General features: G+C 42.2%; 1 protein-coding gene across 2 annotated transcripts in view; it reads right to left on the bottom strand.

Moving 5' to 3' along the window:
- The window catches only part of LOC110510173 (mitogen-activated protein kinase kinase kinase kinase 2), a 31,217-nt gene that overhangs the window by 12,146 nt on the left and 2,679 nt on the right, over window positions 1–16,392 (bottom strand). The window contains exons 3-20 of one of the 2 annotated variants that reach the window (XM_036968005.2): window positions 16,126–16,216; window positions 15,433–15,497; window positions 15,076–15,131; window positions 13,842–13,889; window positions 13,598–13,640; window positions 13,389–13,461; window positions 13,161–13,292; window positions 12,930–12,992; window positions 11,320–11,401; window positions 11,055–11,165; window positions 10,827–10,905; window positions 8,709–8,767; window positions 8,550–8,596; window positions 8,413–8,451; window positions 7,556–7,589; window positions 7,251–7,464; window positions 6,965–7,071; window positions 6,824–6,865 (exon numbers count right to left, since the gene is read on the bottom strand). In XM_036968005.2, coding sequence (XP_036823900.2) covers window positions 6,824–6,865; window positions 6,965–7,071; window positions 7,251–7,464; window positions 7,556–7,589; window positions 8,413–8,451; window positions 8,550–8,596; window positions 8,709–8,767; window positions 10,827–10,905; window positions 11,055–11,165; window positions 11,320–11,401; window positions 12,930–12,992; window positions 13,161–13,292; window positions 13,389–13,461; window positions 13,598–13,640; window positions 13,842–13,889; window positions 15,076–15,131; window positions 15,433–15,497; window positions 16,126–16,216 — 1,385 coding nt within the window. Of the gene's footprint in view, window positions 1–6,823; window positions 6,866–6,964; window positions 7,072–7,250; window positions 7,465–7,555; window positions 7,590–8,412; window positions 8,452–8,549; window positions 8,597–8,708; window positions 8,768–10,826; window positions 10,906–11,054; window positions 11,166–11,319; window positions 11,402–12,929; window positions 12,993–13,160; window positions 13,307–13,388; window positions 13,462–13,597; window positions 13,641–13,841; window positions 13,890–15,075; window positions 15,132–15,432; window positions 15,498–16,125; window positions 16,217–16,392 lie in introns of both variants that reach the window. The other variant, XM_090226536.1, reaches the window with a different exon arrangement.

Raw genomic sequence — 16,392 nt, 5'->3', positions numbered from 1 at the left:
AGCAAACCTTCTTGCCACAGCTCGCATTGATGTGCCATCATGGATGAGCTGCACTACCCGAGCCACTTGTGTGGGTTGTAGACTCCATCTCATGCTACCACTAGAGTGAAAGCACCGCCAGCATTCAAAAGTGACCAAAACATCAGCCAGGAAGCATAGGAACTGAGAAGTGGTCATGTGGTTATCACCTGCAGAACCACTCCTTTATTGGGGGTGTCTTGCTAATTGCCTATAATTTCCACCTGTTGTCTATTCCATTTGCACAACAGCATGTGTAATTTATTGTCAATCAGTGTTGCTTCCTAACTGGACAGTTTGATTTCACAGAAGTGTGATTGACTTGGAGTTACATTGTGTTGTTTAAGTGTTCCCTTTATTTTTTTGAGCAGTGTATACAGTGCCTTGCGAAAGTATTCGGCCCCCTTGAACTTTGCGACCTTTTGCCACATTTCAGGCTTCAAACATAAAGATATAAAACTGTATTATTTTGTGAAGAATCAACAACAAGTGGGACACAATCATGAAGTGGAACGACATTTATTGAATATTTCAAACTTTTTTAACAAATCAAAAACTGAAAAATTGGGCGTGCAAAATTATTCAGCCCCTTTACTTTCAGTGCAGCAAACTCTCTCCAGAAGTTCAGTGAGGATCTCTGAATGATCCAATGTTGACCTAAATGACTAATGATGATAAATACAATCCACCTGTGTGTAATCAAGTCTCTGTATAAATGCACCTGCACTGTGATAGTCTCAGAGGTCCGTCAAAAGCGCAGAGAGCATCATGAAGAACAAGGAACACACCAGGCAGGTCCGAGATACTGTTGTGAAGAAGTTTAAAGCCGGATTTGGATACAAAAATATTTCCCAAGCTTTAAACATCCCAAGGAGCACTGTGCAAGCGATAATATTGAAATGGAAGGAGTATCAGACCACTGCAAATCTACCAAGACCTGGCCTTCCCTCTAAACTTTCAGCTCATACAAGGAGAAGACTGATCAGAGATGCAGCCAAGAGGCCCATGATCACTCTGGATGAACTGCAGAGATCTACAGCTGAGGTGGGAGACTCTGTCCATAGGACAACAATCAGTCGTATATTGCACAAATCTGGCCTTTATGGAAGAGTGGCAAGAAGAAAGCCATTTCTTAAAGATATCCATAAAAAGTGTCGTTTAAAGTTTGCCACAAGCCACCTGGGAGACACACCAAACATGTGGAAGAATGTTCAGATGAAACCAAAATTGAACTTTTTGGCAACAATGCAAAACGTTATGTTTGGCGTAAAAGCAACACAGCTCATCACCCTGAATACACCATCTACACTGTCAAACATGGTGGTGGCAGCATCATGGTTTGGGCCTGCTTTTCTTCAGCAGGGACAGGGAAGATGGTTAAAATTGATGGGAAGATGGATGGAGCCAAATACAGGACCATTCTGGAAGAAAACCTGATGGAGTCTGCAAAAGACCTGAGACTGGGACAGAGATTTGTCTTCCAACAAGACAATGATCCAAAACATAAAGCAAAATCTACAATGGAATGGTTCAAAAATAAACATATCCAGGTGTTAGAATGGCCAAGTCAAAGTCCAGACCTGAATCCAATCGAGAATCTGTGGAAAGAACTAAAAACTGCTGTTCACAAATGCTCTCCATCCAACCTCACTGAGCTCGAGCTGTTTTGCAAGGAGGAATGGGAAAAAAATTTCAGTCTCTCGATGTGCAAAACTGATAGAGACATACCCCAAGCGACTTACAGCTGTAATCGCAGCAAAAGGTGGCGCTACAAAGTATTAACTTAAGGGGGCTGAATAATTTTGCACGCCCAATTTTTCAGTTTTTGATTTGTTAAAAAAGTTTGAAATATCCAATAAATGTCGTTCCACTTCATGATTGTGTCACACTTGTTGTTGATTCTTCACAAAAAAAATACAGTTTTATATCTTTATGTTTGAAGCCTGAAATGTGGCAAAAGGTCGCAAAGTTCAAGGGGGCCGAATACTTTCGCAAGGCACTGTATATGTATTTATTATGGATCCCCATTCAGCTACTCTTCCTGGGTTCCGGCAGAATTAAAGCAGTTATTCACAACACACTAAGTATGTGCCCTCAGGTCCATACTCCACTACCACATATCTACAACACAAAATCTATGTATACGTGTGTGCGTATGTTATTGTGTGTGTATGCATGTGTCTATGCCTCTGTGTTACTTCACAGTCCCTGCTGTTCTATTAGCTGTATTTCTACATGCTTTTTAAATACGATTCTACTGCTGTTACCTGATGTGGAGAGTTCCATGTAGTCATGGCTCTATGTAGTACTGTGCACCTCCCATAGTCTGTTCTGGACTTGGGGACTGTGAAGAGACCTCTGGTGAAATGTCTTGTGGGGTATGCATGGGTCTCTGAGCTGTGTGCTATTAGTTTAAACAGACAGCTCGGTACCTGCAGCTTGTCAACACCTCTTACGAAAACAAGTAATGATGATGCAATCTCTCTTCCACTTTGAGCCATGGGAGATTGACATGCATGTCATTAATGTTAGCTCTCCGTGTACTTTTAAGGGCCAGCCGTTCTGCCCTGTTCTGAATCAACTGCAATATTCCCAAGTCCTTCTTTGTGGCACCTCACCACATGACTGAACAGTAGTCCAGGTGTTACAAAACTAGGGCCTGTAGGTCCTGCCTTGTTGATAGTGTTGTTAAGAATGCAGAGCATCACTTTATTATGGACAGACTTCTCCCCATCTTAGCTACTGTTGTATCAATATGTTTTGACCATGACAGTTTACAATCCAGGGTAACTCCAAGCAGTTAGTCACCTCAACTTCCTCAATTTCCACATTATTCATTATGAAATGTAGTTGAGGTTTAGCGAATGATTTGTCCCAAATACAATGATTTCAGTTTTGGAAATATTTAGGACTAACTTATTCCTTGCTACCCATTCCAAAACTAACTGCAGCTCTTTGTTAAGTGTTGCAGTCATTTCAGTCGCTGTAGTAGCTGACGTGTATAGTTTTGAGTCATCCGCATACATAGGCACACTGACCTTACTCAAAGCCAGTGGCATGTTGTTAGTAAAAAGCAAGGTTCCTACCCTGGGGAATTCCTGCTTCTACCTGGATTATGTTTGAGAGGCTTCCATTAAAGAACACCCTCTGTGTTCTGTTAGACAAGTAACTCTTTATCCACATTATAGCAGGGGGTGTAAAGCCATAACACACCAGATTTTTCCAGCAGCAGACTATGATCAATAATGTCAAAAGCTGCACTGAAGTCTAACAAGACAGCCCCACAATCATTTTATCATAAATTTATCTCAGCCAATCATCAGTAATTTGTGTAAGTGTTGTGCTTGTTCAGTGTCCTTTATATGCGTGCTGAAAGTCTGTTGTCAATTTGTTTACTGTGAAATAGCATTGTATCTGGTCAAACAAATTTTTCCAGAAGTTTACTAAGGGTTGGTAACAGGCTGATTGGTCGGCTATTTGAGCCAGTAAAAGGGGGTTTTACTATTCAAGGGTACCAGAATGACTTTAGCTTCCCCGGGGCCTGATGGCAGACACTTTCTATCAGGCTTAAATTGAAGATGTGGCAAATAGGAGTGGCAATATCGTCCACTATTATCCTGAGTAATTTTCCATCCAGATTGTCAGACCCCAGTGGCTTGTCAATGTTGATAGACAATAATTTCTTCACCTCTTCCACACTGACTTTAATTCAAAGTACAATTCTTGTCTTTCATAATTTGGTCAGATATACTTGGACGTGTAGTGTTAGGGCTTTTTGCTGGCATGTCATCCCTAAGATTGCTTATCTTGCCAATGAAAAGGTAATTAAAGTAGTTGACAATATCAGTGGTTCTTGTGATAAATGAGCCATTTGATTCAATGAATGATGGAGCCGAGTTGGCTTTTTCCCCCAAAATGTAATGTAAGGTGCTCCAAAGCTTTTTACTAACATTCTTTATATAATTTATCATTGTATAGATTATTTTTGTTTAGCTTAGTCACATGATTTATTAATTTGTTAGTTTGCCAATCAGTTGGGCTGCCAGACTTATTTGCCCTACCATTTGCCTCATCCCTCTTAACCATACAATTTTTCAATTCCTCATCAATCCCTGCTCAATATGTCTGAACCAACCGTGTTGTTCCACCTCCTACACATGCGATCACCTAGTTTAAACGTCTCTAGAGACTTGATCTCTCTCATCATTACTCAGTGCCCACTGCACTGAAGATAGGAAACACTGTCACCACTGATAAATCCACCATAATTGAGAATTTCAATAAGCATTTTTCTACGGCTGGCCATGCTTTCCACCTGGCTACTCCTACCCCGGTCAACAGCACTGCACCCCCCACAGCAACTCGCCCAAGCCTTCCCCATTTCTCCTTCTCCCAAATCCGTTCAGCTGATGTTCTGAAAGAGCTGCAAAATCTGGACCCCTACAAATCAGCCGGGCTAGACAATCTGGACCCTTTCTTTCTAAAATGATCTGCCGAAATTGTTGCCACCCCTATTACTAGCCTGTTCAACCTCTCTTTCGTGTCATCTGAGATTCCCAAAGATTGGAAAGCAGCAGCAGTCATCCCCCTCTTCAAAGGGGGGGACACTCTTGACCCAAACTGCTACAGACCTATATCTATCCTACCATGCCTTTCTAAGGTCTTCGAAAGCCAAGTCAACAAACAGATTACCGACCATTTCGAATCTCACCATACCTTCTCTGCTATGCAATCTGGTTTCAGAGCTGGTCATGGGTGTACCTCAGCCATGCTCAAGGTCCAAAACGATATCATAATCGATAAGAGACATTACTGTGCAGCCGTATTCATTGATCTGGCCAAGGCTTTCGACTCTGTCAATGACCACATTCTTATTGGCAGACTCAACAGCCTTGGTTTCTCAAATGATTGCCTCGCCTGGTTTACCAACTACTTCTCTGATAGAGTTCAGTGTGTCAAATCGGAGGGCCTGTTGTCCGGACCTCTGGCAGTCTCTCTGGGGGTGCCAGAGGGTTTAATTCTCAGGCCAACTCTTTTCTCTGTATGCATCAATGATGAAACTGCTCTTGCTGCTGGTGATTCTCTGATCCACCTCTACGCAGACGACACCATCTTGTAAACTTCTGGCCCCTCTTTGGACACTGTGTTAACTAACCTCCAGACGAGCTTCAATGCCATACAACTCTCCTTCCATGGCCTCCAACTGCTCTTAAATGCAAGTAAAACTAAATGCATGCTATTCAATCGATCACTGCCCGCACCTGCACGCTCATCCAGCATCACTACTCTGTACGGCTCTGACTTAGAATACGTGGACAACTACAAATACCTAGGTGTCTGACTGAAAAACTCTCCTTCCAGACTCACATTAAGCATCTCCAATCCAGAATTAAATCTAGAATCGGCTTCCTATATCGCAACAAAGCATCCTTCACTTATGCTGCCAAATATACCCTCGTAAAACCGACCATCCTACCGATCCTCGACGAGGTCATCTATAAAATAGCTTCCAACACTTTACTCAACAAATTGGATGCAGTCTATCACAGTGCCATCCATTTTTGTCACCAAAGCCCCATACACTACACTGCGACCTGTACGCTCTCGTTGGTTGACCCTCGCTTCATACTCGTTGCCAAACCCACTGGCTACAGGTCATCTACAAGTCTCTGCTAGGTAAAGCCTCGCCTCAGCTCACTGGTCACCATAGCAGCACCCACTCATAGCACGCACTCCAGCAGGTATATCTCACTGTTCACCCCAAAGCCAATTCCTCCTTTGGTCGCCTTTCCTTACAGTTCTCTGCTGCCAATGACTGGAACGAACTGCAAAAATCACTGAAGCTGGAGACTCATATCTCCCCCACTAGCTTTAAGCACCAGCTGTCAGAGCAGCTCACAGATCACTGGATCTGTACATAGCCCATCTGTAAATAGCCCATCCCCATACTATATTTATTTATCTTGCTCCTTTGCACCCCAGTATCTCTACTTGCACATTCATCTTCTGCACATCTACTATTCCAGTGTTTATTGCTATATTGTAATTACTTCGCCACCATGGCCTATTTATTGCCTTAACTCCCTCATATTACCTCATTTGCACTCACTGTATATAGACTTTTGGTTTTATTTTTTTCTACAGTATTATTGAATGGATGTTTTGTTAATTCCATGTGTAACTCTGTTGTTGTATTGTGTCGAATTGCTGTGCTTTATCTTGGCCAGATCGCAGTTGCAAATGAGAACTTGTTCTCAACTAGCCTACCTGGTTAAATAAAGGTGAAATTTAACAAATTTAAAAAGGAGATTTAACCATTTTTAGTTATTTTCTTAATGGGTACGTGTTTATTAGTAACTGGAATAAGCAATTTTATAAATGTATCAAGTGCAACGTCTAGTTGCTCCTTATTACATACCAGCAAATATTCTTTACATCATCAACATATGAATCACTACAAAAAACATATTGTACACAATATTAGGTCCAGGATCCCTGCACATTTTAAATATGGTATTGGAACTGACCCTGTATATAGTCACTGTACCCCTATACATATCTACCTCCATCACTCCAGTATCCCTGCACATTGTAAATATGGAACTGACCCTGTATATAATATGCTTACTTACTTATTGTGTTCTTATGTCTCGTGTTTTTTCCTAGTATTAAATTGTTATTGATTATTGCATTTTGGGGTTTTGAGTTTGCAAGAAAGGCGTTTCACTGTACTTTTGCACATGACATTAAAACTAAACACGTATTTTATTTTTTGGTGGCTGTATATCCAGACATCTTGACTTACATGGACTTTGGGCGTGGGTGGAAGTCCATGACAATCACCTCTCTGAAGAAAAAACAAATTCCACGATAGATCATCTGTCATCATGTGTGCACAAAATATGAATTGAAAAGTGCTGTCAGTGACTTGTTGATGGTGTCTCACCGAGTCCTCCGTTCTCCTCCTCAGTGTGCTCCATTCTGGAGACAGTGGGGGCCCCAGGGCCATGTAGGATGTCTCTCCCGGCCAAAGTCCCTTTGACTCACTGCCCTCTGCAGGAACACACAGACCCATCAGTGCGGCATAGCGTCTCAGGATTATGGGTTTGAGACTGTTCTTAAATTGGTCATGCAGATAGTATACCTGACAAGCAGTTGATTTCACTACTTGTTACGCAATGATGTCATAGATTGTTTTAGCGTTCCTGGGTGTGTCGTGTGTGATGCTGTACCTTCAAACGAGCAGTTGGAGGAAAGTGAGAGGTCTGAGAAGATAGTGGAGTTGAAGAGAGAGGGTTCAGCCAGAGCAGAGTCTGCGACTGAAGGTGTGACAGTGGAAGGAGTCGAGTCAGTGGATGGGGAGATGATATGCCTTAAGGCAGGGCTGAGGACCCCACTCCGCTTCACGGTACCACTTTTATCCATATCCTCATCTTCAGGAGAGTGCTGCAACAGATGAACACAGACACTGGTGTGGTTCCAAAAAAACATTGTTGAGTGCCTGAGAGGCTGATGATAGTCTGTAGTTCTCGCTCACCTCAGCAGAGGGCGCTCTCTTTATGGTTAACCTCCTGCAAGGGATATCAAACAGACACAAATATACTATGTTATGGGAATTAAACATGTGTAGTGGTGTGAATGTGCAGTATTGTTTTACTTGGTATGTTTGTTCGTAATGGAAATTATATTTTGTTATTTTTTTCCCTTTGGGGTGTTATTGCCTTCCAGACACAATACAGTAGGTAGGTAAGGTTGTTTTACCTTCCAGACACAATACAGTAGGTAGGTAAGGTTGTTTTGCCTTCCAGACACAATACAGTAGGTAGGTAAGGTTGTTTTACCTTCCAGACACAATACAGTAGGTAGGTAAGGTTGTTTTGCCTTCCAGACACAATACAGTAGGTAGGTAAGGTTGTTTTACCTTCCAGACACAATAACAGTAGGTAGGTAAGGTTGTTTTACCTTCCAGACACAATACAGTAGGTAGGTAAGGTTGTTTTACCTTCCAGACACAATACAGTAGGTAGGTAAGGTTGTTTTACCTTCCAGACACAATACAGTAGGTAGGTAAGGTTGTTTTACCTTCCAGACACAATACAGTAGGTAGGTAAGGTTGTTTTACCTTCCAGACACAATACAGTAGGTAGGTAAGGTTGTTTTACCTTCCAGACACAATAACAGTAGGTAGGTAAGGTTGTTTTACCTTCCAGACACAATACAGTAGGTAGGTAAGGTTGTTTTACCTTCCAGACACAATACAGTAGGTAGGTAAGGTTGTTTTACCTTCCAGACACAATACAGTAGGTAGGTAAGGGTGTTTTACCTTACAGACACAATACAGTAGGTATGTAAGTGCTATAAAAGAGATGTATATGGAATGTCTTATAGCCTCACCTTTCAAGTAACGCTTCCTCAACACACTCCAGTAGACTTCTGCACCTCAAATGTAGAGTAGATTCAGTTATTGTTGCTTTCATTTGCGATTTATTACGGCTGACGTCACATAGGAAGTGTGAGAAATAATAGCTTACGGTGAGTTCTTCTCATCTCCTGTAATGCTCCATTCGTCATATGATCCCTGTTGGGGAAAATATGTTAATGCACTGACAATTTGACAAATAAATTAATTGTTTTTCTATGTTCAACCTGCTGTTTGTGAAACATAGAGGTTAGACACAGATAATCCTCACCAGGTCAGGAGAGAGCTCAGTCTCCTTCCTCATGGGAGGCCCAAATTTCAGCAGATCAACTGGAAAACACACATATACAATTATGATCCAGAATAGCACCTTTAAATAAACTCAGCAAAAAATAAAAGAAACGTGCCTTTTTCAGGACCCTGTCTTTCAAACATAATTCTGAAAAATCCAAATGACTTCACAGATCTTCATTGTAAAGGGTTCAAACACTGTTTCCCATGCTTGTTCAATGAACCATAAACAATTAATGAACATGCACCTGTGGAACGCTCGTTAAGACACTAACAGCTTACAGACGGTGGGCAATTAAAGTCACAGTTATGAAAATGTAGGACACTAAAGAGGCCTTTCTACTGACAATGAAAAACACCAAAATAAAGATGCCCAGGGTCCCTGCTCATCTGCGTGAACGTGCCTTAGGCATGCTGCAAGGAAGCATGAGGACTGCAGATGTGGCCAGGGCAATAAACTGCAATGTCTGTACTGTGAGACGCATATAAGACAGCGCTACAGGGAGACAGGACGGACAGCTGATCGTCCTCGCAGTGGCAGACCATGTGTAACAACACCTGCACAGGATCGGTACACCCGAACATCACACCTGTGGGACAGGTACAGGATGGCAACAACAACTGCCTGAGTTACACCAGGAATGCACAATCCCTCCATCAGTGCTCAGACTGTTCGCAATAGGCTGAGAGGCTGGACTGAGGGCTTGTAGGCCTGTTGTAAGGCAGGTCCTCACCAGACATCACCGGCAACAACGTCGCCTATGGGCACAAACCCACCGTCGCTGGACCAGACAGGATTGGCAAAAAGTGCTCTTCGCTGACGAGTCACGGTTTTGTCTCACCAGGGGTGATGGTCAGATTCGCATTTATCTTCAAAGGAATGAGCGTTACACCAAGGCCTGTATTCTGGAGCAGGATCTGGAGGTGGAGGGCCCGTCATGGTCTGGGGCAGTGTGTCACAGCATCATCAGACTGAGCTTGTTGTCATTGCAGGCAATCTCAACGCTGTGCGTTACAGGGAAGACATCCCCCTCCCTCATGTGGTACCCTTCCTGCAGGCTCATCCTGACATGACCCTCCAGCATGACAATGCCACCAGCCATACTGCTCGTTCTGGGCGTGATTTCCTGCAAGACAGGAATTCCAGTATTCTGCCATGGCCAGCGAAGTGCCCGGATCTCAATCCCATTGACCAAGTCTGGGACCTGTTGGATCAGAGGGTGAGGGCTAGGTCCATTCCCCCCCAGAAATGACTGGGAACTTGCAGGTGCCTTGGTGGAACATCTCCCAGCAAGAACTGGCAAATCTGGTGCAGTCCATTAGGAGGAGATGCATTGCAGTACTTAATGCAGCTGGTGGCCACACCAGATACTGCCTGTTACTTTTGGTTTTGACCCCCCTTTGTTCAGGAACACATTATTCAATTTCTGTTAGTCACATGTCTGTGGAACTTGTTCAGTTTATGTCTCTGTTGTTGAATCTTGTTATGTTCATACAAATATTTACCAATGTTAAGTTTGCTGAAAATAAACAGTTAACAGTGAGAGGAAGTTTCTATTTTTGCTGAGTTTATGAAATAAACTCTGTAGTTGATAATCATCATTATCATCATCATAATCATATATTTTTGTTATGACAATGATATGAGATACCGGTAAACAAAAACACACTTGTTCTCACACTACTCTCTTTCATTTTCTGTGAATAGATACCAGTGACTATCCCCTCGTGTCCTACTGACCTTGGCTGCTTGCCCCTGGATGCTGTAATGTAATGCTACATTGGCCATAACAATGGCTCATCAGTAACAGAGTCCTTGAGGAGCTGTGCTTAGAGGGCAAGGATCTGAGAGGCTATACAGATGCCGTATCTTAATTTGCAGGAAAAAAATCCTGCAGCAACAGGATGTTAGTTATTATGTGGAATATAATTAAATATACATGTTTGTAGAGGTTGATACATTTTTCATGAGGGAAAATCAATTCTGAAATTTCTAAGTGCAAATTACAAACTTCAGAAGCCTTTATGAACCTCAAATACACTCCATGTTTCTGGAACAGGGTGATCAAATTAAGATCCTACATCTGTAGTTACTCACAATGCTCCTCAGACTGAGTCCTTTGGACCGGCAGGTGTTTCGCTAAGGAATGGATCTGATCAGGGAATGCACTGCATGTCTGCAAACCCACACAACAACAACATACACAGCACATACAGATCATTAGTGACATATTCATCTTAGTAGTATAGTAATCCACATCATATATTGTTGAGCCCAAGCATACATTTCAGGAAAGGGTAGGATAGGATAGGGGGACATGCTCACGTCAAGATCACTCTCATCCATAGTGTGTGTGGTTTGCAGAACAGGGTTGCTGGCCATGTCCAGCAGTTCAATGGCCAGAGTCCTGGTCAGCAGCTGACTCACAAAGGGGTGCTGAAGAGAAAACATAGATAATGTGGGGAGTGTCTGTCACCCAAAGGACTACAGAACAGTTTTTCCACTAGGGACATGAATTCACCAGTTTTTTTATTAACGTTGATGCTATTTTGTTGCGCTCCTCTAAAAGGATGGAACTCTGAGGTAGTACCTGTAACAGTTTCTCCGAACTGGGCCTCTTGCGAGGGTTCTTGGTGAGGGATATTTTCACAAAGCTGTGAAAGTCTGCAGACCTAAACAGATAGTTATTGGTCATTACCACATGGACTCCTAGACACTCACAGTAACATACAGTATATACACTGCTCAAAAAAATAAAAGGGAACAATTAAACAACACAATGCAACTCCAAGTCAATCACACTTCTGTGAAATCAAACTGTCCACTTAGGAAGCAACACTGATTGACAATACATTTCACCTGCTGTTGTGCAAATGGAATAGACAACAGGTGGAAATTATAGGCAATTAGCAAGACACCCCCAATAAAGGAGTGGTTCTGCAGGTGATAACCACAGACCACTTCTCAGTTCCTATGCTTCCTGGCTGATGTTTTGGTTACTTTTGAATGCTGGCGGTGCTTTCACTCTAGTGGTAGCATGAGACGGAGTCTACAACCCACACAAGTGGCTCAGGTAGTGCAGCTCATACAGGATGACACATCAATGCGAGCTGTGGCAAGAAGGTTTGCTGTGTCTGTCAGCGTAGTGTCCAGAGCATGGAGGCGCTACCAGGAGACAGGCCAGTACATCAGGAGACATGGAGGAGGCTGTAGGAGGGCAACAAGTGGGGGTTGTGCTTACAGCCCAACACCGTGCAGGACGTTTGGCATTTGCCAGAGAACACCAAGATTGGCAAATTCGCCACTGGCGCCCTGTGCTCTTCACAGATGAAAGCAGGTTCACACTGAGCACATGTGACAGAGTCTGGAGATGCCGTGGAGAACGTTCTGCTGCCTGCAACATCCTCCAGCATGACCGGTTTGGTGGTGGGTCAGTCATGGTGTGGGGTGGCATTTCTTTGGGGGGCCGCACAGCCCTCCATGTGCTCGCCAGAGGTAGCTTGACTGCCATTAGGTACCGAGATGAGATCCTCAGACCCCTTGTGAGACCATATGCTGGTACAGTTGGCCCTGGGTTCCTCCTAATGCAAGACAATGCTAGACCTCATGTGGCTGGAGTGTATCAGCAGTTCCTGCAAGAGGAAGGCATTGATGCTATGGACTGGCCCGCCCGTTCCTCAGACCTGAATCCAATTGAGCACATCTGGGACGCCATGTCTCGCTCCATCCACCAACGCCACGTTGCACCACAGACTGTCCAGGAGTTGGCGGATGCTTTAGTCCAGGTCTGGGAGGAGATCCCTCAGGAGACCATCCGTTACCTCATCAGGAGCATGCCCAGGCGTTGTAGGGGGGTCATACAGGCACGTGGAGGCCACACACACTACTGAGCCTCATTTTGACTTGTTTTTAAGGACATTACATCAAAGTTGGATCAGCCTGTAGTGTGGTTTTCCACTTTCATTTTTGAGTGTGACTCCAAATCCAGACCTCCATAGGTTGATAAATTTGATTTCCATTGATAATTTTGTGTGATTTTGTTGTCAGCACATTCAACTATGTAAAGAAAAAAGTATTTAATAAGAATATTTCATTCATTCAGATCTAGGATGTGTTATTTTAGTGTTCCCTTTATTTTTTTTTAGCAGTGTACTTTCGGTTCTGGAGCTCATGACTTTTTAACAATAAAGTAACTTAAACCATTTGGCCTTGTCCTTTAGTTTGGGTGGCTGGAAGCTGCTCTTTGACATCATCATCAAGGCCCTGGGAAAAAAGAACAAAAAAAATTGTATGTACTTAACCTGTTGATGAAACATGATGCAGTGTTAATTATCTAAATCTGATCTGTTAATATGACTGGATAGATGAAACTAGATTGAATCTGTATACTGATAATAATGAGAGGTGACATCCCAGCAACGGTGCCCTCACCTCATGGGGTGCAGGTCAAACATGGGAGGCTGAAGCTCTGCCAGCTCGATAGCGGTGATGCCCACTGCCCAGATGTCACATAGCTGGTTGTAGCCACCTTTCTTCTCCACTGCTGCCACCTCGGGTGCCATCCTAAAAGAGCAAAGCTGCCCGTGGATAACTATGGTAAACCATGATCAATGGCCTTGTTTTGGTACCATGGACGAACTTTGGTACCAGATCACTCACCAGTAAGGCGTGCCTATGAATGACTTCCTCTTGGCAACGGAGGCGTTGATCTCAGCTGCAACGCCAAAATCCGCTGGGGAAAAAAAGATGCCGTGAGAGAGTTGGAGAAAAAGTATTTTAGTAGATCTGTTTTTGAGTGCGTCTATGGGAGAGGCAGAGAGGATGTGTGAGAGTGAGTGACAGTGTGAGGGTGGTTGACAGTCACTGACCCAGTTTGACATCTCCTCGCTCTGTCAGAAGAACGTTTGCTCCCTGTGAAAAACCCACAGTGACACAATGAGTGCACTCTCTCATGAGGACCGCCCACAGCTCCAATTACACACACACACACACTTAAATATTAGATTTCAGTAAGTATGAAGGAGTAGTTCCAACACGCCAGACCAAAATGATTCAATTCAGATGAGGGGTAGAGTAAACTGTTTACATGTTTTATATTCAACAATACATTACCTTTATATCTCTATGCATTTTCCCAGTCTCGTGTAAGTGATGCAGTCCCTATAAACACAGAAAACCCAATAACACCACACTGAAAAAAATGAATGTTCTGGAGAATTCTTGCCTGATAAAGAACCATTGATTTAAAGGGGGGGGGGGGGGGTAGTACCACTCACTGGTGTAAAATACATTCAGTGTTGGTGTTAATAACCAGAGTTTAACCAAAACCACACCCATAATTAATCTATTTCCCAGCATGCTCTATTGCAGGTTGGTTTTTAGAATTGTTTGTTTCGATATCTATGTTTTTGCATGCACATTGATTGATTAATTGAATATCATGCTACTCAAATATATAACATACATTTTTCTAAACTATTCCAATCTGTTACTTGAACTTATTGCATCAGTTAGTATTCCAGTTAAGATGTTTAAGGTCGTCTCATACCTTAATCTTCTCAACCCTGGTAGTCATTCTGAATGCAGGTTGCATGTGAATACAAGTTCAAAATATTGGATATCCCCACTCAGGCTGGATTCCAATAGGAATCACTTTGCAAGCCAGCTTAATGTAATTTAAGAGGCCCTTAAAATAAGTCCTTATGAAATATGTATTGTTTTGTCACTTTGTGAATGCCACATGACTGTAAATGAATGAATGCAACAACCATGTCTCTCTCAGTAGCAAACACAGTCATGGGTGGTACTGGTAACTCAAATCCATTCAAAAGGCACTGAGAAATATGCAAATAAGGCTTAAAACACTACAGCAGGGCTATTCAATTCCAGTCCTGGAAGGCCAAACACATTTCTGGTTTGGATTTTTGAACGGTTCTTCAGAGGCCCTAAAATGGTTACCCTATGGCCCTCAAACTCAACTCTGGACCTCAAAGACAGTTCCAATGCTTTTTTCACTGTTCCCCTCTAAATCAGGGACTGATTTAGTCCTGGGACACCAGGTGGGTGCAATTAATTATTAGGTAAAACAGAAAACCAGCAGGCTCCGGACCTCGTAGGGTCAAAGTTGAATACCCATGCCCTGTGGCATTGCTCTCAAGAACCTTATTTGGTTCCAACTTGCACCTTTATTTTTTAGAGTGTGGCACTGTACCCCAGAGCAACAGTCAAGCAGGACGTTTATGAATTTATAATGTGAATAATGTTACATCCAAATAGAAGGTTTCACAGTAGAAAATGGTTGAACGCCTCAGCCAATGAATAAAGCTGCATATAATTTCATGCTTACCTGTAGTGTTTCCCTGCACACATATGCAATCTGCCTCTCATTCAGGGGGCCAGTAACTATGGAAACATAAAAATGAAGTATTTCAGGGCCATCATAAAAAAAAAATGAATGATGTACACAGTAGTAACTGATATCATTTATTTGATCATTTTTTAAAGGGATAGATCAGCTTTAATATTGCAGATTGATTGTGGATTCCATCAATGTAATTGTCTGCATCATTTCCAATCCCCCATATTTTTGGGGGTAAATATATACATTATATATATATATATTTTTTTTTTACATATTTTCCTGGTTGAATACTTGAACACTGGATGATGCCATTCATATACACCAGAGCCATGTATTAAGTACCATGATAAATGTCCTGCAGGGAACCTCCTCCGCAGTACTCCATGCAAATCCACAGCTTGTTATTTCTATCAAAGGAAGAGGCATGCCGTTAAAGGACAGTGGTGTAAAGTACTTAAGTAAAAAAATACTTTAAAGTACTACTTAAGTAGTTTTTTGGGGGTATTTTGTTTTACAACTTTTACTTCACTACATTCATGAAGATAATGGAAATGGAAGTTTTGCTCCATTCATTTTCCCTGACACCCAAAAGTACATGTTACATTTTGAATGCTTAGCAGGACAGGAAAATGGTCTAATTCACACACTTATCAAGAGAACAACCCTGGTCATCCCTACTGCCTCTGATTTGGCAGACTCACTAAACACAAATGCTTTGTTTGTAAATTATGTCTGAGTGTTTGAGCGTGCCCCTGGCTATCGATAAATAAACCGCATAGTTTGAGTAATATAAGGAATTTGAAATGATTTATACTTTTACTTTTGATACTTAAGTATATTTAAAACCAAATACTTTTAGACTTTTACTCAAGTAGTATTTTACTGGGTGACTTTCACTTTTAATTGAGTCATTTTCTATTAAGGTACAGTACCTTTTAGGTGTGACAACTGGGTACTTTTCCCACCACTATTAAATGGAATACCTCATTGCATTTCATATCAAGTTTCAACGTAATGTTTGATTGCAGACCAAACCTGAGGTAGCTGCCGAAATAGGCCACAATGTTCTTGTGAGTGCATTCTTTAATCATGGTAATCTCCTGCTGGATAGATAAGATGTCATCACCTGAAGAGAGAGATGAGAAAAGACTGGAATATCACGACTTCACCACAATGTGATTAAAGGTCCAATGCAGATATTTGTATCTCAATATCATATCATATCTGGGTAACAATTAAGTACCTTACTGTGATTTTTGACCATTTTAATTGAAAAACAATAACCAAAAAATAGCTTCTTAG

Source organism: Oncorhynchus mykiss, chromosome 29 (assembly GCF_057628025.1).
Source record: "Oncorhynchus mykiss isolate SJ-2025 chromosome 29, ASM5762802v1, whole genome shotgun sequence".
Taxonomy (NCBI): domain Eukaryota; kingdom Metazoa; phylum Chordata; class Actinopteri; order Salmoniformes; family Salmonidae; genus Oncorhynchus; species Oncorhynchus mykiss.
Note: the sequence above shows the minus strand (reverse complement) of the source record. Positions and strands in the feature narration are given on the sequence as shown.